The 21,513-nt window shown below is 41.0% G+C and overlaps 1 protein-coding gene across 1 annotated transcript in view; it reads right to left on the minus strand.

Annotated features, from left to right (window-relative positions):
* Nucleotides 1–263: 263 nt before the first annotated feature.
* The window catches only part of LOC120941161 (polycystic kidney disease protein 1-like 1), a 249,593-nt gene continuing 228,343 nt past the window's right edge, over nt 264–21,513 (minus strand). The window contains exons 47-49 of the mRNA XM_040354447.1: nt 20,124–20,303; nt 8,101–8,168; nt 264–1,045 (exon numbers count right to left, since the gene is read on the minus strand). Of these exons, the coding sequence (XP_040210381.1) occupies nt 421–1,045; nt 8,101–8,168; nt 20,124–20,303 (873 nt within the window). The 3' untranslated portion in view covers nt 264–420. The remainder of the gene's footprint in view (nt 1,046–8,100; nt 8,169–20,123; nt 20,304–21,513) is intronic.

Below are 21,513 nucleotides of genomic sequence, written 5' to 3' on the forward strand. Positions count from 1 at the left end.
GGGTAATCCTTCTCCACTGAAGACAGGATCAGCCAACATTGATCCCTGAATGGATTAAAAAGATAAACAACACCATGAAAGAAAAGAGATGTGTTCATTTTAGTAAAAGCCTATTATTTTGCTGGTCAAGAATTAGGTAGAAAGTCAAAATTAGGTTAAAGAAAAAAAAAAAAGATACACTTAGACATGTTGGCTGTACAAAAACGTTCTTATTTACTAACATGAAATTAGTATCAATACCTTATTTGTGATATTGCACTGTATACATTAACACAACTTGTTTATTAAAAAAAAAGATTATACAAACAAAATTTTTACTAATTTCCACTTATATTAGATTTTCCACTTAATTTAGTAACCGTTACTCTCAACTTTTCCTCTATTATTCTACTAGCACTATGTATATTTCCAAAGAATAAACTACCAACATTGTCTAATAATATGTGGCTTACTGGTCCCACCAGCATGTGAGTCATTTACTGAAAGTGCCATGTTTTTGTTCTCCATAGAACTGTGTAGATTACTTTGAATACGGATATTTTCAGTTCCCTTTTCCATTTTCATTTCAGAAAAGCTTGCTTGGCAAATGTAGTGCTGTTGTTGTGCAGTATCATCATCTTGTAATTTTACTGACCGTGTGGTATGTTTATTTGCACCCAAGAAATCCATAGCACTATTTTCCAAAGGCTCACAAGCTTTGCTATATGAATGTTTTAAAGATTTGCAGTCTCTATGTAATATGCTGTCTGAAGTGCAAAGGGATTCATTTCTTACTCTGTTTTCTATTTGATCACACTGAAGGACAGAAGCATGAATATCCTTTGTTTGTTTAGTGTGGACTTCTTGAGGTAATCTTAAAATGGATGCATGCTTTCCAATTTCCAGTCCATTTTCCTGTTCAGTCTTGACTAGGCACTTACTATTCATTTCTATATTGTTATTGTGCCTTTTCTGAACATCCTCTAGATTATTACATACGATTCCAAGTTCAACGTTTTCCATATTTTGTTGTTGATTTCTTTTTCCACCAGATTCATTTAAAAGACTAAAAAAAAGGAGGTAAAAAAATGTTGGATGTATACACAGAAAAATATGTCAGTTAGGTAAATAAACTTAAAATGTATCAAGTATACACTGAAAACACACACAGCATATTAGTATAACGCGTGCAGTGTTAAAACAAGATATGCACTACCTTAACAAATCAAATGAAAATACTGATAAATTTGATTATTTTAAAATCAGCTGCATCAAAATAATAAAATTGTTAGAGTACCAGAAGGGGTAATATAATGTAGTATATTGAGCAATGCCTTTTGTGTTTGGGAAAGATGCATTTTCTGATGTGGCTGCAGCAGATAGGGCCCATGGTGTCCCCCCCCCCCCCATCTGAAAGAATGCCAAAATCAATACCAGTTAAATGAATTAATTATCCAAATGAATCTGGATATTTGTCATGGATATGCAGTAATGTTTGTCTGTCAGCTTACCTCCTCCATGTGTTCACCTTAGAGGCCAGCCACTCTCACCTGGCTGCTTAAGTAATCTCTCCCCTAGCATGGCTCCACCCCAGGCCCTATCAGGGAACTCTATATTAACCTGTGCACTGCAAGCCAGCCTTGCTGATCAACAGTGTTTGTTAAGCTATTGTGTGTTTGAGTTCCTGCTTGCCGTATGCTAAGTCTGTCTCTGTTTTACCGATCTTGGCTTGTTCTCGACTATCCCTGTCTGCTTTTGACCTTGATCTTTGGCGTGTGCTTTGTTTATCCTTGTCTGCTAGTCGCCCCGACCTTTGGCTTATCCCCTCACTATCTCTTGTATCCTGAGCTGCTGCTTCCCCTCTATCCTCTATAGCCTACTGTGAGTGTGAGCTGGGGGACTCTGGGGGCCGCGACCTGGATCCAGTTGCAGCCCAGTCCATCCTCACCACTACAGGCTCTGGTGAACACCTGCTGGATCTTAGACTCTGCGCCCTGGGGAATCTTAGGCTCTAGCTCCCTGTGGGATCCCTGTTAGTGCTCCAGTGGACCTGCCTTCCTTAGCCACCCAGTGTTCTGTCCACAGCAGTCAGCCGTAGGGTCCACTACCTTAGCGGTGCACTCCTGACCGAAACGTTGTGCATCTGTCACCTGACCGCAGGTGACCTGACAATATTAAAATAAATGATACAAAGATGTTTTTTTCATAATTGCAAAGAAAAATTACTAATTTCCAGAAAATGTAGAAATGTTTTGCAGAAGTTAAAAGTACCGTATACCATGTTTTTCCCTGCATGACTAAGAATTGTTGCTAAAGGAGACATTTTAATTGATACTCCAGCTGATGCAGCTGGAATATTGCATAAACATCGTTTTTTTCCCCCCACTATGCAGGACTTGGGACTATGGTATGTGAAGAGTAGAGCTAGGCTGTCTCCTGTAATTAGGTTGCTAATTCAAGGACCCCTCATTGCTCCTTATTATGCCAGATACAGTGAAGAACCTACAAAGGTTTAATTATACTCATGGTATTCACTCTTGTTATTTTTCATTATGAGCTTATACATAGGTTGGTACAGTTCACTCGCATTCAGTAAGCAGTAGATTCTAAAGGTAGATACATATTTATATAATGCTCACTGCATTGCACCAATCGTATAGTTGCCAATATTTATATTTTACACTCCCCCACCTTATTCTAATGAAGTTCCAACAGTGAGTTTAAAAAAACTACAATATGGAGCTAAATGGCAAAAATACAGTATTTCATTACTGTCTCACATTTTTGAAAATGGTGGACTCTGCTCCTTCCACACTCTGCAAACTAGATTCCAACTCCCAAATTCTATGATGTTTCATTTTATGCAGCTTCAACATGCAGTTAAGGCACAAACTGGGTCTGCATCATGGGTGCAATCTCCAACACGAAGGAGGTCACCAAACAGGCCATAGCGAGACTTGTTCAAGGCTAGAAAGATAATCCTTAGATATTGGTATACTGTTGAACCTCCATCCTGGAAGAAATGGTCGGCAACAATGGGAGATACGATCCGTTTGGAAAAATATATTTACCAGCATAGGGGTAGTTCACATAAATTTCAAGCAATATGGTCACCTTGGCTTGACACCCCAGGGTTATCTCTGACTGACTTAATTTTGGATAGGATTTTGGATAGGTAGCATCATATTTTGAAGGTTATATATGGAGTCAATATGATGTGTTTATAATGTGACACTGTGACAATGTACCATTGTGATGATGTTGTCACTAATACTGTGGTGGGTTTGTGTTAATGCCTCTGGAATGGGGGGAAAAGGGCGTTAGCCTTATTGGCCCCCCTCCTTTGCCTTATGGGACCGTGGCGATGTTAGCTTGGGTTTAACATTAAACTATTCGCCCAATTTTATTGGCTAGATTAGGTCAGGTGTTTAAGGATAAGGAATAAGGTTAAGCTTTAATAGGATTGGTTAATAGAGTCAGGTGACCATTAGATTCTTCTAAAAGAAGGGACAGAGGCTATTTAAAGGGACCAGCAGGTAGGAGACAACATAAGGAGCTCCCCTGAGGACCGGAGTTTAAAGCTTCATCCTGACGTCATGGAAGCCCTCTTAATGCAGTTTTTGGAGATAGCGGAGGCAGCGGGCGGGGAGGAGTGGATTCGTAAGTGCCTATCATTGGGTGAAAAGGATCCGGGTTGCCGGTGGAATTGACAGCGGAACTCAGGTGGTGGCGGCAGTGAGGGAAGGTGTCATTTTACCTCAGGCAAGTCAGCAGGTACCTGAGATAGTGCAAGTGAACCCCGTTTAGCTGTTTATGGGTCAGGAGAATTCCGGTTGGAGCGGAGGTGAGGGGGTTCAGAGGACAAGTAAGAGGAGGGGGCTACAAGGGAGGAGTGTTAGCCCAGTCACGCATGTAGTCCGAAGGAGAGGGAGGTCGGCATCCTCAGCCAGCAGCTGTCAGGAGTTTTCCACACCAGTTAGTATTAACAGAGGGAGAATCACAGGAGTGCCTGTAAGAGGAGAGGAGTCTCATGGACAGAGAGGACTTTCAGCCATGCCTGCGGTCATTCAGGGGCATGGGCTTTATTCTTCACATTCTAGGCAGAAAGCTAGCAATAAGGTTGTTCAACAGGATAGGAAAGAGTAGGCTAGCAGTGTCATTACAGTGCAGTGTGCTTCCCCTATACAGGCTGCGGGTAGTGTCAGCAATGTGGATGTTGGTAAGTGTAACACTATGGAGAAACTGTCAGATATTTCTTCTTCTTTAGAACAATTATTACAAATCCTGCATAATCAATCTAATGTGGATAACCTTAAATAACAAGAAGGGGCTAAAGGAGTGTGGGCACAAGTTCTAAATGACAGTTCAGAAATGTCACAGATCCTTCCTGCAGCATCACAGGATACGTTTAAAGAGAAAGGTGTAAAGGGAATGTATGCAATGTGTTCTATCTCCGCTGGGCTTCCATTTATCTGATAGTATTAAAGAAAAGATTTGGAGGGAGGAATATATAGATTTGAGTGTAGTGCTCCCTCCTTCCAGGGATTTTTCAAAAAAATATGACAGAAAGGAAGATAAATCAGAGGATAATAGGCGCAAGCCATCACTTATTTATTTTTATTCATGGTTGCAAGCGTTTGTTATCTATGCAGGTGTTTTTTGTGAGAAATTTCCACAAACAAGTCCAGCATTGTTTCAACACATAGATATTATTCTGGAAGCATACAGAAGTTTTAGTGGTTTTTCCTAGCTATCATATGATGAGGCGTTCCGTCAAAAATTATAACCTTCTCTGCAATGGGGAGCAAAGGATGTTAGCCTGTGGTTGAATTTATTTTTGCCGCAGTGGCAGTCTTTTGTTCGCCAACCCTCAACTTCGAGTACAAACCAGTTAGGATCTACATATAAAAAAGGGCTGTGCTTTGCTTTCAACAACACCAATTGTAAGTGGTCGTCTGCTTGTAAATACAAGCATGAATGCGCATTTTGTTCTGGGTCTCACCCAATATCAAAATGTTTTCGAAAGCTTCAGGCACAACATGACAATTTTCAAAAAAGCAACAACCCCGGTGATCATTCAAAGAATGCTTCCTTGGTTGCAGGTTTACCCAAATAGGCAGAGGGCTTTGCTTCTAATTAAGGGATTCTCTGAAGGTTTTGAGGTCCCATCTTTTACAGGTTTAAGGTGTTCTATAAATGGGAATTTAAAGTCCATTCGAGAATTTCCTAATATAGTCAGAGAGATGCTATTGAAAGAAGTGGCAGCAGGTAGAATGAAAGGTCCATTTTCTTTTCCTCTTTTAAAGAATTTTAGGGTGTCCCCTTTAGGTTTGGTCCCCAAAAAAGAGCCGGGTGAGTTCCGCCTAATACATCACTTGTCGTTCCCTTTTGGTGAATCCTTGAATGATCAAATTGACTCCAACATATGCATCATTTGACTTGGCCATAGATAAATTGCGCAGATTAGGTCCAAACGTGTTGATGGCTAAAATCAGCTTTTAGAATGTTACCTTTAAATCCTGGTTTTTTTAATTCCTTGGGTATTAAGTTTGAGAATGAATTTTACTTTGACAAGTGCCTGCCCATGGGGTGCTCAATTTCATGCTTTTATTTTGAAGCTTTTTCATCTTTTATTGAATGGGTAGTGAATATGGTAGCTGATTCCCATTTCTCCATTCATTACTTAGATGATTTTTTTTTTGGGTTCATCCGGAACGGAAGATTGAATTAATCTCCTTAGGTCATTCTTTTTGGTATGTGTTTTTTTTCGGTACTCTGTTCCCCCCCCAGATATTCTAATAGTGCATATTTTTCAGAGATAGTTCCACGATTGAGTTGGCTGCAGTCAGTCACATTTAAGCCACTTGAGAAGGTCAGAAAGATAATTAATAAAGCTTTGGAAAAATGATTGGTTCCCAATTTGGGTATTTCTTTTCGGCATGTTGAGCTCGAAGGAGGCATTTCGGGTGTATATCGCCAGGATGGAGTACATTTGTCAGACCTAGGCCTAGATATTTTTAATAGTGATCTGCAGACTTGCATCGAGTCGGCCGCGGTTTGGGTTGGTATGGACAGGAGGGTATGCTTCCCCCTCCTGTCGGTTGGGATATGTATGGAAATGTTATGATAAAGGTTGAGTCAGCTTGAGTCTCAGTGGCTGAGCTGTGAGTGGTTTAATATATCAGATTGGTGACTGAATTTAAATTTGATGGAAAGAAGTTTATTATTTATTTAATTATTTTATTGAATTATTTTTTAAACCAATAAACCGGTCCATGGTATGGATGATGATAGCGAAGTTTGGTGCCATTTCACGAGTGTGTGCAATTTTGAAGGGATTCTCTAGGGTCTTTGCTAATAAAACATATTTAATATGTAACTTTCTAGCAAATAAATGATGATTTTTACATGTAGGATAGAAATGTCAGAATTGACCTGGGTGCTCCAGAACGCCTGAAGGTGCTCCCTGCATGTTGGACCTCTGTATGTGGCCACGCTGTGTAAAAGTCTCACACATGTGGTATCGCCATACTCTGGAGTAATAGCAGAATGTGTTTGGGGTGTAATTTGTGGTATGCATATGCTGTGTGTGAGAAATAACCTGCTAATATAACAATTTTGTGAAAAAAATCTTGATTTTTCAAAGAATTGTGGGGAAAAATTACAACTTCAAAAAAATCACCATGCCTCTTTCTAAAATACCTTGGAATGTCTTTTTTTCAAAAAGGGGTAATTTGGGGGGTATTTCTTTTTTCTTTTCTGGCATGTTAGGGTCTCAAGAAATGAGACTGGCTGTGAGTATTTGAGGTGTGATCAATTTTCAGGGATTGGCACCATAGAATATGTAAAGGACCTAGAAACGCTGATTCATGAACGTACTTGCGCCCGTCGCAGTAAGCTACGCCGTTTACGTAAGGCGTACGTCCGGCGTAAAGTTATCCCACCTAAAGCAGGGGTAAGTCATGTTAAGGTATGGGCGCGGGAACAGCATCGTATTTTACGTCGTTTACGTAAGTCGTACGTGAATGGGGCTGGGCGTAGGTTATGTTCACGTCGTACGCATTGAGCCTTCGTATCTTAGGGAGGATATGTGACGTGATTCTGAGCATGTGCTCGCATGCGCCGTTAGATCGGGAATTCATTTACATGGGGTCACGGCTAATTTTAATACAACACGGCATCTATTGTCACCCCTTCATTGTTAGGTGGGGTACTAGGCAGGCGATTTGAAAGTTTGCTTGCAACAGGGGTTGCAACAAAAGGAGGTGTTAAGCCTTGGTTTTGAGGGGTAGAAGTACCCTTTCTCCCAGTGACTTCTTTTTATGAATTTATCAAGGGACTTCCCAAATAGGCGTTCACCCTCAAAAGGCATATCTGAAAGATTATTTTTACAAGCAGGTTCAGCAGACCAGTTTTAAGCCAGCCATAGACGTTTTGAATCTAGGCCGGTTTAGTAGGGTCTGGCTGAGATTCTAACCATGTATAGGCAGGCTGAATGTACCCAAGTCGATTGATCGATCAACCTGGGTACAACCAGCCTGTCTGACTTTACATGCGATTTTTGGTAGTGTCTTGTAATGTGAACACAATGGCTCAGCGGGAGGGATCACTGATTGTGTTGATGGGGGAATCTAGCAATTTTCTTTCCTGCAACCACAATTGCCACGTCTTTGGCTGGCTTAAACCACAAAATCTTCAGCATATGTACAGAGATAAGGAACATTCTAGACACTTGACAAATTACATTCTCTAGTGCATCAACACATAAAAATAAGGCTGAAGTTATCAGGTGCAATTGTTCTAAGAATGCAGGGTCCTCAAAAAAAGGTTTCTGGTCTCTGTTTATTTGTCTTGTCGAGTTAGCAATAGTCTGTCAAGTAGATTTGGCAGCAATTGTGGGCTGCAGTGCTGAACCTGCAAGGGCGCAGAAATCCTTTAAATACCCTTTCTGGATTGGGCCTGTCCTCATAAAGTGCACAATTAATTACATTTTGTGTCACTTTAACGCCACATGACCACCTAGTGCCAGAACCACCAAACACAGCATACCATATGAGAATGGTTGTTTATCTATAGAAACAGCATGCTATCAGTAACTAGTTGAAATTTACAATGTATTACCAGCTTATTCCTCTTCCCAGAGTGACAGTGTCTATCCCCAACTGTTCATGCTGCATGCCATCTTCATACTGGAAACAAGATTATTATTAAAAACATAAATTTGTACGCTAAATAGCAATTATCAAAATGCACATGTGTAAAACTAAAATAATTATCATAGATTAGTTTACAATATTTTAGCTTTTTTTAAAGTTTGCACAATACCCCAGTGAATGAACAAATTAATAATCAAACTAAATTAGTTGATTTAATGAAAATCTTCCAGACCGGGACTTTTTTTTCACTTTTTGTTTACATGCAGTTTTTCAAACATTTTTTTGGGAAATTTTTTTTTTTAAATTTTAATGCATAAAAACACAATACATAACCCAATTTTTTATTAAAATATAAAAGATTATGTTATTCCAAGTAAATATATACCAAACATGTCACGCTTTAAGATTGAGCACACCCGCGCAACGATGACAAACAATGTAAATTTTACTATACATAGGTGATGCTTTAAAAGCCTTTACAGGTTACCACTTTAGATTTACAGAGAAGGTTCCCAGCATGGATCTATCCACGGCTGCTGCGGCCATCCCCTATTCATGCGTCCAGCCCCTTTCAGGAAACTGGGTGCATGAATTATAGCGGCCATGGTTTCTTTTTAAGCATCTAATTAGAGCCAGAGGCTCTAATAGGCTTCAAAATAAGGTGGTCTTGGGTCACAGAGAATAATGCACTCCTATTCCACCCAGGTGTGTTACAACAGCGAATGAATATTCGCTGTTGAAAAACTGATTCTCAATCCAGCCAATCAGAAGCGGGTGTGAGACCCAATTTCCAATTGGCCAAAAAGAGAAGACTCCCGATTGGCCACCAAGGAGGAGGGAGGAAACGGAAGCCACCACCGCCATTGTCGTGATGACCCGTGGAGAGCAGGAGAATGGGATGCCGCCACCTCCGAGCAGGGAACGACGCCGGTGATGGGGTCAGTGAAACTGACCGACCGTGTGGCATACTGTTTGCCAACCCCCCCAAAAAAATTCCACTGGCCACCACTGCTGTGAAGTCAAGTAATGGTGACCCTATGAGCCTGTGAAATACGTTGGTTTTTGATGACATAAGTATCTGGAAAAAAAAAAATCTTGACTTTATATGTTCTGATTTTGGTTATCTTTTCCTTGAACACCTAGGTTTGCACTGCTGTCTATGTTCATGTTGCAGACTTTCCATCACTTCCTTTCTGGTGAAACCACTGTCAGCAAAACAAGAAGTTGGGGAAAATTGCTATGATGGATCCCTGTTGAAGCCCACCTACCACACAGAGAGATTGGATGTGGATTAATTCAACTGCATGAATGCTGGGAGGAACTGAGGATTTTGGGAGAGGTAGTTCCACACAGACTAAGCCTGCTTTTCTGGACTGGGCTAAGGAACTACATTTCCTAGGTTCACTGGAGCTCTGGGGAGGAAAAAGGGGAAGGCTGGTTCCTGGGCTCAAGGAGATACGAGGAGGATAATAAGGGAGACAGTGGAGGTTATTTATTAAAACTGGAGAGTGAAAAATTTGGTACAGCTCAGCATAGAAACCAATCAGCCTCCAGGTTTTATTGTCAAAGCTTAATTGAACAAGGTGAAGTTGGAGGCTGATTGGCTACCATGCACAGCTGCACCAGATTCTGAGTGCTCCAGTTTTAGTAAATCCCCCCCTAGTGTATGCACCTGGTTTCTGGCAATCTACTTACCACCCTATCTGGGTGCGAAAGAGGCACCACAGAGAACACTCCCTGATACCTGAGATCATCAATGATTGAGCACACAGTGCAGGTACGTTTACCAGTGTTTGAATTAACTTTATCCTAACTGCTCCAACATCAGATTTGGGCTACACCATGCTGGGTAGCGGAGAGGAAGGGGTCTGATATAGACTGCCAGACTGTCATTGTGGCATAACTCTTTTATGTTTGGATTACCCATAGCATAGGGTTTAGTGGTACTCTCTGGCTCTATATGAAAATAACGTTTGTCAGCGCAGACTATAAACCCTATAGATAACCTTAAGGTTGCAAGCTGACACTAAGGTTAATTTGTAAATGCCTCATGTACACAGAAAACGAAGAACAGTGCAGCACAATAAATCAAACTAAACTATCTAACTGAAAAAGTCTTAAGAATTATCCACAAAAAACATAACAGTCCATAAACGATGATCCAAGAGTAACACTTTGTGTGAATGGATAAATCAATCCTCTCCCCGTGATCTTGCAGACAAGACAAATAGCAGGTGAGTAAGGTCCCTCACCACAGACAATACCAGACTCTCACCTCATGTATACGACCTAAATCAGGTCACAGAGCCATATACCCACTCCTGGGGAAATGATAGATGGATGGAGCCGTGGATCTCAGACACCATATGATGGAAAAACAAAAGGACAAATCTAGTGCTCTCTCTGTAAAACAATTTATTAATCCCAGCAAAAATAAAGTAAATTACTCACAAAATAAGCACTCACTACCGAGTGATGGTCAGATAGCGTGTAAATTGTAAGTTGTTTCAAACCCAAAAGATGGCTGCGAGCGACGTCCAACGTCACTCCTCCCCCCGTACGCATTACGCAAGTAGTCTGCGCTGAATATTTTTTTTTCATATATTGTCAATTTTAATTCAATCTATTTGGCTTGCAGACAATTGATATGTTTTCATATATTGAAAGCAGAGAGATTATTTTTTTTTAACTTCAAAACCAAGTTTATTGAGATGTAGTAAATAAAAGGCACATACATGTTAGGCGTTTGATCAACAATAGTCGATACCTAATACGTAGTTACAGATATGCATTTTACAGTGTAGGATCTCATACCGTTACACACCAGTCCCTGTGCACAGGGGGTTTAACCCTATCATACGTAGAAGAAGAAACCTCATTTATTCCAAAAATACAATACATGTACAAACTCAACCATGCCACCCTGCTTCCACGTACCCTCTTCCTCCGCTAGAGACTCATTCCGTGCATCTTTCTCCGTCCTCCAGCCACCTGTCCCAAATACTGGAGAACTTCTGTGGGCGCCCCCTATGAATGTATATCATCTTCCTATAAGGAAGAGTGGTATTCACCTCTCTTTTCCAGTCCTCCAATGTTGGGGCCCTATCCCTCATCCATGCCTTAGCCACCACCTTTCTAGCCATAAATAGCGATTCGCAGATAAAGATGTTCTGGTATTTATCAATTTCAATATCTGGGACCAGTCCCAACAAACATAACTTCGGGTCCATACCCACCGGTGATCCCATATTGTCGTGGAGGAACTGTGTTATCTGCAGCCAGTAGGCCTGTATGTCTGGGCAGTGCCACAACAAGTGGTAGAACGAGGCCGCCGCGTCGGCACACATGGGGCAGGCAGTATTCCGTGTGGGTTGGAATTTCGCAAGTCTCTTGGGCGTCAAATAGGCACGGTGAATTATATATAGCTGTGTTAGCCTGTCCGACAGTTTGGGGGACGACGTCTTTACCCCCTCCAGTATCTCGCCCCAGTCCGTGTCCTCTATCTGTCCCAGGTCCTGTTCCCATTTTATCTTTGCTGTCTGTGACACCTTGCCTACCTTCTTCAGTCTAATTATATATAGTATAGATTGGATGTGAGTTTTGTTGATTCAGCCCCAAAGATGACATCCAACACCTGCGGTCTACTCAAATCTACTGCAACCCGTTCCATTTGTGTTCTAAGTGAAAGCAGAGAGATTATTTTAACTGGTGTATTTTCTAAGGTTGCTGTTAATTCTAAAATAAGGGATCTCAGCTTCTCTTTTAGAAAATTAGGACATTTGTTTGAAAATATCTATTGGCTCAGATGATTCCAAGATGTCTTAGGTGGGATTTACCTGATGGTCTCTTTGATGATGAGTCTAACAAGGAGTGGAGTGACTTCTTTGTCTGCAAAGGCCTGGAGCTGTTAAGATTATTGCTCTCTCGCAAATAAAGGAAGAAGTTATGGTTAGAGAATCAAATCAAGAAAATTGCAGACCGAATTGAGCCGTTTAAAGATACTATGGAATTTATCCGATTATCAGGTGAATTAAAAATTAAACTTATCAAATGGGATAAAGAAACCCAGGATAAAAATAGATTTTTTTTTTGAGGGATCTGAATGACTTTGAGGGAAAGTACGTTTTCAAATGGCAATCTCTCAATGTTATGAACCCCAACCCAGGTACAGTGGGTATGGAAACAAATTAAGTACCAACAGGTGTCCCCGTTGAGAACAACTCAGGACAGGAAGCACCTTGGATTAATGATACCCTACCCTATTATACTCAGGTTAGGAATCCCACTCTGAAAAATCAAGGACGTGGTAGTACCAAACATAGAAGAAGAGGTTGGGGTAAAGGGAATCAGCATCAGACCCCCTCTAGAGGTGGGTATGCACATTATCCAGCTACCCATAATGATGCATCCTGGAGACCAGCACCCAGTAGAGAAAGGGGGCAGCAGAGTGGACGTAGTTACCATTAACCAAGGGTGGCTCCTGTTCCCACTTATAATAGTTACGCCCCCCCTACAGGACAATTGAGAAGAGCAACCATTCAACAATCATTTTTTAGGACAGGAGAGGATCCCCTGGAGGGGACCTCCTCCTCATACAACAGTGTGGGCAGAGGAGTGGAAAGACCATTCGGCCCGCATGGCCCAGTGCAAAGTTGTCATTTCAGCCTAAAAAGAAAAAACAAAGAGGATTTAGGGGAGGGGGAGACGAGCCCAAAAGGCAAAGACCCCTATAGGAGCTGGAATCTTCAACTTGAGTGGTATTCCCCTCACAGAAGATGAGATCCGGGTTTTAGACAAGGGTCTTAAGTTTGCCCCCATTCAAAACTTGAATACGTTTCAGACCTACGTGAATGTTCAAATTCATTTGTGGATTGAACATGAAAAAGTACTGTATTTGCTGGCGTATAAGACTACCTTTTACACTTGAAAAACTGGCCAAAAAGCAGGGATCGTCTTATATGCCGGGTCAGCTGCTCGGATGCCTGCTGGATGTGCGGTAATACTGTATGTAGCTTCGGCTAAATACAGTATATACCAATTAGCCAATTCCGGTGAGCGATCTATTCAAATGAATACAACCTCTGCCAATCCGAGTGCCTACATACAGTAGCCTGCTCGGATTGACTTTGAGAGTCAGAGAAGCGTGGGCTGATGATTTTACAGGCTCTGCCAATCCAAGCAGGCTTTGTATTCATTAGTAGAATACATCGCTCGCCGTGATTGGCTTCAGCTCCAGCAAGAATGAAGAAGAATATGGCTCCAGAAGAAAGAAATATGAAGCATCGGAATAGGGGTCGTCTTATACGGTTAATACAGGCAAAAAATCTTTAAAAAACTGTAAAATTAGGGGGTCGTCTTATACGCCCGTCGCCTTATACGCCGGCAAATACGGTATTTCCTTTCCGATCCAATACAGAGAAATTCTTCCCACAAATCTGTTTTCAATCCACAAATTAATGATAATAGACATTTAGATGTTTTTAAGAACATGGGGCCAGATTCACAGCAGAAATACGCCGGCGTATCTACTGATACGCCGGCGTATTTTCAAATTTGCTGAGTCGTATCTTGATTTGGAATCCTCAAACCAAGATACGACGGCTTTTGGCATAGATCCGGCTTCGTACGCCTTCGGATCGTAGGTGTAATTCTCCGGCGGCCGCTGGGTGGAGTTTGCGTCGTTTTCCTGCGTCGGGTATGCAAATTAGCTGTTTACGGGGATCCACGAAGGTACGCGCGTTCGTCGCATTCTCTTACGTCGTCGCTAGTCGGCTTTTCCCGTCGTAAAGTTAAGAGTGCTATTTAGATGGTGTAAAATTAGACCATCCATGTTAAAGTATGGCCGTCGTTCCCGCGTCCGGGAATACGAAAGGACGTAACGCATGTCGCCGTTCAAAAAACGCGTCGGGGCACCGTAATTTCATGCAAAGCACGGCGGGAAATTTTCACACGGAGCATGCGCAGAACGTTCGGCGCGGGAGCGCGCCTAATTTAAATGACACACGCCCCATTTGAATTAGGCAGGCTTGCGCCGGACAGATTTGCGTTACGCCGCCGCAAGTGCTTTGTGAATCAAGCACTTGCGCTGAAAAGTTGCGGCGGTGTAACGTAAATGAGTTACGTTACGCCGCAGCACAGGTACATGAATCTGGCCCATGGTGTGCAGGGATTTTGACTCTCTATTAAGAGAGTCAATGATTCACAGCACATCAAAAGGGGTATTTTATCATTAGAAAAAAATATATATATTGTGATTTCGACCAGCGGATAGGGGGGAGGTTTGGTGGTGCTCAGTAAGACCTATTACTATCAGGAAATGGAAAGGTTGTTAAATGACAGTGATACCCATCAGATGTTGAATGGTGACCCTATGCTTAAATTTAAGGAGAAGTTACACTCTTTAAATCGAGGAAGGCAAGTCTAAGGGGATTCTAAATCTTAAAGAAGCATCTTGCCTCGATCCCCTATACTGTAAAAACACCGATCATTTATTTTCTGCCAAAATTACATAAAATCTTTGAAAATCCACCCGGTCGTCCGATCGTTAATGGAATAGATTCTGTAACATCCAGGTTAGGCCAATATTTGGATTATTTTCTTCAACCCTTAGTCAACAAGATGTAAGCATACTTGAGAGATACCAAGCAGGTTATTCAGATTTTGGACACTATTACCTGTACCTCGGCCAGTATATTAATTACTGCAGATGTAGGATCGTTATACACGATCATTGACCATGATGTGGCTCTAGAAATGCAGGGAATTTTTTTAACATGGTTTCCTATGGAACATGTTCACATCAATGCTTTTTTGTGCCTCTGTGTTTTTGGAAAGGGTCGGGGACTTTTTTTCCTGCAAAAAGCAGCGTTTTGCATGTAATAGAATTCAATGGACCACATCCAAAGCGCAAGTACCGCGATTTTGCCGCGATTTGCGGTTTATGTTTTTCTTTTTACCTGTTTATAGCTGGTTGGTAAAAGGAACTGTAAAAAATTTAAATTGCTGGCTAAAAAAAAAAATTAACGCAAACCGCAAATCGCGGTGAAATCATGGTAAGAACGCATGTCAAAAAACGCAGCAAGCACCGCAAAAAGCACTGCAAAAACGCTCAAAAGCAACATGCATAGGTGTGAATTGAGCCTAAGTGGTACTGATTTGTCCAGAGATCATGTTCAGTTCTTACTAAAAAGCCTTAAGTTCTGTTTACTGAATAATTATTTTTGGTTTGATAAACAATTCTTTTTGCAGACTAGGGGTGTGGCAAAGGGCACGCGTTTTGCTCCCAGTGTGGCCAATTTATGACCCACTGGGAGGAGGATTATTGTTTCGCGATTGCCCACCCCAATTGTCTTGCTATAAAAGATACATAGATGACTTGGTGATAATATGGGAGGGTGAAATGGCCAGTCTATAACCATTTATGGACAAATTGAATAGCAAAATCAAAAATAATAAACTCTCTAACAGATTAAATTTTTAGATCTGGAAATTTTCAAGAAAGGTAACCACTTCCATACAAGAAACCACTTTAAGCCCACTGATCGCAATGCCCCTTAAATAGTTACCATCACCAGTTGTGGCTAAGTAAGATTCCTAGAGGGCAATTTATTAGGCTTCAACGCAACTGCACATCAGAGGACAAGTTTGTGTCACAATCCGAGGTTTTAGCAACCAGATTTAAACAGAAAGGTTATTCTTAGCGATTAATAAAGACATTGAGAAGGCAAGACAACTATCGGAGCTGACAAGGCTGCTAGGTCAGCAGATAAGGTGAATACCAATCAATTCAGGATGGTTATAGATTACAGTATACAGCATAAAAAATTCGAAAAAATAGTGGCCAAATATTGGTCTATTCTTTCTAATCGTCCTGAATTCATTTACAGCAAAGCACCCTCCCTCCGTGACAGTTTGGCACCAGGGGTCATCAACCTGCCAAGGATTTCTGAAAACAAACTTTTTAGCTTCCTTTCTGGGTTCTATGCGTGTGGCAGATGTGCCACTTGCAAGCACGCTAAAAAACAACGTCAAGAAACGCAAAGTGTTTAGTTCTTCGGTCACAAATAAAGAGTATCAGATCAAATATCTTATTACATGTGCTACTGTGGGTGTAGTTTATATGCTCGAGTGCAACTGTGTATTGCAATATGTTGGCAGGACATCCAGGCACTGAATGTACGAGTTGGCGAGCATATAAGGAACATCAAAAGGGGTGTCAAGACCCACAGTGTATCTAGACACTTTAGGAAATGCCATCAACGGGATCCCAAATATCTAATGGCGCGTACACACAATCATTTTTCGGGTTGTAAAAAATGTCATTTTTTTTTAATGTAATTAAAAACAATCGTGTGTGGGCTTTAGAGTATTTTTCGGGTTCTGAAAAACGGGCAAAAAAAAATTCGAACATGCTCTGGTTGTAAAAAATGGTCGTGTGTGGACTTTAACGATGTGAAAAATCCACGCATGCTCAGAAGCAAGGTATGAGACGGGAGCGCTCGTTCTGGTAAAACTACCGTTTGTAATGGAGTAAGCACATTCATCACGCTGTAACAGACAGAAAATCGCGAATCGTCTTTTACTAACATGAAATCAGCTAAAGCAGCCGAAAGGGTGGCATCATCCGAATGGAACTTCCCCTTTATAGTGCCGTCGTACGTGTTGTACGTCACCGCGCTTTGCTAGAGCATTTTTTTTCACAATCGTGTGTAGGCAAGGCCGTTTAAATGATCAAGTTGAAAAAAAAATTGTTTTTTCTAGAGCCTGAAAAACGTTGTTTTTTACAACCCGAAAAATGATCGTGTGTACGCGGCACAAAGTTCTGTGGAATTGAAAAAGTCCCCAAGCATTGGCAAGGTGGTCACTACATTCACCAGCTTAGTCCCAGAGAATAATTTTGGACTTTTGAAAACTAAGGTAATGGCACCAGCTGGTATGAATGTAGATTTAATAGATAATAGATAATTAATTATTAATTTTATTATTCACTGTTTGTTTAACCCCCTTGGCGGTAAACCCGAGCGTGACTCGGGGTTGGTTTTTCATGTTAAGATCGGTATCCCCGAGTCACGCTCGGGGTGGACGGGCAGAGTGTGCAGCGGCGCGGCTTACCTTCTCGCTGGATCCACAGGCAAGTTACTCACCTTGTCCCTGGATCCAGCGATGCCACCCCGCTGTGTGAGCGAGCGGGTCCTCCTCGCTCGATTCACAGTGTCCCCGTATGCCGCCGATCTCCGTTCCCTGCGATGTTACGACGCACGGGAGCGGAGAACGGCGCCAAATTCAAAAAAGTAAACAAACACTTTACATACAGTATACTGTAATCTTATAGATTACAGTACTGTATGTAAAAAATACACACACCCCTTGTCCCTAGTGGTCTGCCCAGTGCCCTACATGTACTTTTATATAATAAAAAATGTTCTTTCTGCCTAAAAACTGTAGATTGTCCAGAAGTGTCCCTTTATGTCAAAAATGGTTTTAGATCAGCTAGAAAACAGCGATAATAAATTATAATCACTTGCAGAATTGTGCGATAGCGATTTGTAATGAAATTCGTCATAAAAATAAATAAATAATGACAGCGACAATTCTGCAACTGAGCAAATTTCAGTGATTTTGAGTTGATTACATTATTGAATAATTTTTATTATAATTATATTATTATTTGTTATAATTATTTATAATTATTTATTATATTATAATTTATAATTTTGTTTTAAAAAAAAGAATCATACCCGGGATGCCTACAAGACTCTTGTTTGGACAGATTTAAGTAAGTTATTCCTAAGAATTACAGGCCTACAATATAAAACTCCAAATTTCCTTGCAAAATAATTGTACCGCTTTTGGTACGTAATTCCAGACAGAATCATACCGCCAGGGAGGTTAATGTGGATTGAATTTGATTTTAATATGTTTTATAATGTTTTTTAATGTTTTTATGTTTCATAATAGCTTGAAAGATGGTCGCGGGCTGATGTCCTTTAACGTATGATTAGTATTAAAAAATTTTATCCATTTTTATTACATTTTCCTGTGTGAGCAGAGTGCTCTTTTAATGAGGGTGTATTCTCCTTTAAGCTCCCAGACCTTAGTGACTCTTTAAGAATTTTCCTTTTTTTCCTTACATTTTTATATGCCACTATTGGTCAGGGTTTTTTGAATGTTTGTAGTATGTTATTATATTGCAGTAATCCATCCTTCAGTGATAGCTCCCGTAGCATTGACTGTACAGGAATTGGTTTGCGGCAGTTCACCGCTCTATTGCAGAGCGTGATTGGCTGAAGGATGGTAACCATGGTTATTTAAACAAGATCGTGGGCCGCTGACGTGCTTCCATCCCCACGCTAAAGAAGTCCCCGCCCACAGGATGTAACGCATACGGGGGGAGGAGTCACATTGGACGTCGCCTGCGGCCACGCTATCTGACCAGCACTTATTTTGTGAGTAATTTACTTTATTTTTGCTGGGATTAATAAATTGTTTTACGGAGAGCACTAGATTTGTCCTTTCTGTTTTTCCAGAGGAGAAAGCCGAGAACCCTGCAGGAAAACTGCAATTGAGCTTTGTACGGGAATCCCGACCGTGTGTATGCTCCATCGGCACTGCCTCCCAGTGTTTCCCATAGGAAAGTAGTAGATCTGGCGGAAAAAAAAAACGCTGGGAAACCCGATGGCAAAATAGAGAGCAGGTTCTCTATTTTCCCAACGGGATTCCCGGCTGTTTTCCAGTTGGGAAAACTGTGAGGAAGCATACACACGTCCGGTTTTCCAAGCCAAAAGTTCATTGCAGTTTTCTGGCAGGAAAACCTTTTGTATGTACGGGGGCTTTACAGTTTAAAAAAAAACAAAAACAAAAGCTGACCATTGTAACCACATGTCAGTGCTACATAGTTTGCCTCATCCAGCTTGGTCTGGTAAAGGCAGTTGAAAAACTTACTGACCAGATCAAAATAAAAGTAAAAAAAGCCTAAAAAAGGGAAAATAATCAGCCACCACATCTAGGAACTAATAAGCTGCAATGCAATGCATTTTTGTTTTTCAGTTCAATACTGCTTTAAATGAACATTAAAACATTTCTACAGTTCATACAGGTTTCCTAATTTAATCACTAGCGTAACACTTCTGATACCTTTTTTTAAACTTGGTTTCTTGGAAAGGTTTGATAATTGTAGATATTTCGCAAAGCAATACTGTAGACTTAGGTACAAATCAAGAATATTCAACCTCACACAACCAAACTAAAGATAATTATGAGATACTGTATCACTGTAGTCATCTGAACATTAAATAAAGCTGGGTCAACTAGAATGTTGGCATTGCATTGTTAATTATGAGTTTTGCGGGATAATTGTATCATCTGTCACATGGCAGAAATGCATTCAATGTATTTGGTATTACCAAGCAGAATGCACTTTCTGATACCTTACTTACATTGTGCAGTAAGTTATGTTAACCTGTAGACCAGGGGTGTCAAACTCAATTTCATCGTGGCCGCATCAACATTATGATTAGCCTCAAAAGGGCCGGATGAATCTGTACGTTTAGATGTCCAGTGCATCCACTCCCCTTACATTAGATGTCAAGAGCCACCCCACCATCAGAAGGTGAGTCCCCCAATCTCCCTTACATCACAGTGCACCCCCCTTTGCTTATACTGCTGCTGGGAAGAAGCTGGATGCATTGATTGAAAGCAGAAAGTAGAGGTTTGGAGGAGGACCAGAGGAGGGCTAGAGCTCTCCTGCAACTGCAGGAGAGGTGCAAGGGCCACTTAAAATGGCCTGGAGGGCCGGATTCAGCCCACGGGCCTTGTGTTTGACACCTGTGCTGTAGACCAACTGTAAAGCATACACCAATAAAAGAATGTGTTGCACCACAGCTAGAGGCTTCTCAGTCTGGTTTCATAAACAAGATCTACAGTGCCCTGCTTGGTCACTAGGTTGGTGTTTGTATAGTCATTACACTCATATATCCTGTTATATTGTACCTCTGTGGCTGCTTGCTTAAAAGAGAAATTGGAGCAAGTATCAAAGTTATTGTGATCATCCTCTTCTTCAGTGTAACTGTGTGATTTTGCAGGAAGTGAATGATGAAGGCTGTCTGATATGGCATTTAGTCGGAACAGAAGCTCATCTATCAGGTCTTCAAATTCATCCAAATAGAAATTCTTTAAAAAAAACAAAACAAAAATAAAATAAAACAACTGAGTATGTTTGGTTGTCGCTACATTTTAAATCTATTTCACAAATCACATATTCTATGTAAAGAAATGTACACCAAGTCAGACACTATAAAAATAACAATACTATCATGTTCTGTCTGTGCCCAGACTCATTTTATAATTTAATAGCACATATAGGTAGTATGATCAGGCCACTTTGTATAATTATTTGCACACATCCACATACACAAGTGTCTATAGATGCAGACTCATATTTGCAATGTTCTACAACACAGGAAATTAGCTTTTATTGTAAAATAATTATGAACATAGTTTGAGTATATAGGTAAATTCAAAGGGGCAGATCCACATATATCTGCGTGGGTGCAGCGTATGTGAGATACGCTACGCCGCTGTAACTTACTTTGCTATTCTTTGAATCCTGAAAGAATTTGCGCCGTATGTTACGGCGGCGTAGGGTATCTCTCGCGGCGTAAGGGCGTGGAATTCAAATGCGGCGAGTAGGGTGCATTGCTCCAAATGACGTCGCAAGGACGTCATTGTTTTCGACGTGAACGTAAATGGCGTCCAGCCCCATTCACGGACGACTTACGCAAACAACGTAAAATTTTCAAAATTATACGCGGGAACGACAGCCATACTTAACATTGAGTACGCCACCAGATAGCAGCTTTAACTATATGCCGGGAAAAGCCGTACGGAAACTACGTAAAAGAATGCGACGGCCGCTCGTACGTTCGTGGATCGTCGGAAATAGCTAATTTGCATACTCGACGTGGATTACGACGGGAACGCCACCTAGCGGACGTCGAAAAATTGCATCTAAGATCCGAAGGCGTACGAAGACCTACGCCTGTCGGATCTAACCCAGATGCCGTCGTATCTTGTTTTGAGGATTCAAAACAAAGATACGACGTGGGAATTTTGAAATTACGCCGGCGTATCAATAGATACACCGGCACACTTTATTTGTGGATCTACCCCAAACTATACAATACAGTACACTTGAAATAGGTTCTTAAATCATAAATATAAAAACATTTGCTATTCTGGTTGATGTTCAATTATTTAAATATCATACATTATTCCCCTATATCCTAATAAAAATTACCATTACTCTCTACCTTGAGGGGGCAAAAAATGCACCAAAAGGAAGATGTGCTATGGAAGAGACACCTGCCTAGTCAAGGATGCT

The sequence above is a fragment of the Rana temporaria genome, chromosome 5, assembly GCF_905171775.1.
Source record: "Rana temporaria chromosome 5, aRanTem1.1, whole genome shotgun sequence".
In the NCBI taxonomy this organism is placed as follows: domain Eukaryota; kingdom Metazoa; phylum Chordata; class Amphibia; order Anura; family Ranidae; genus Rana; species Rana temporaria.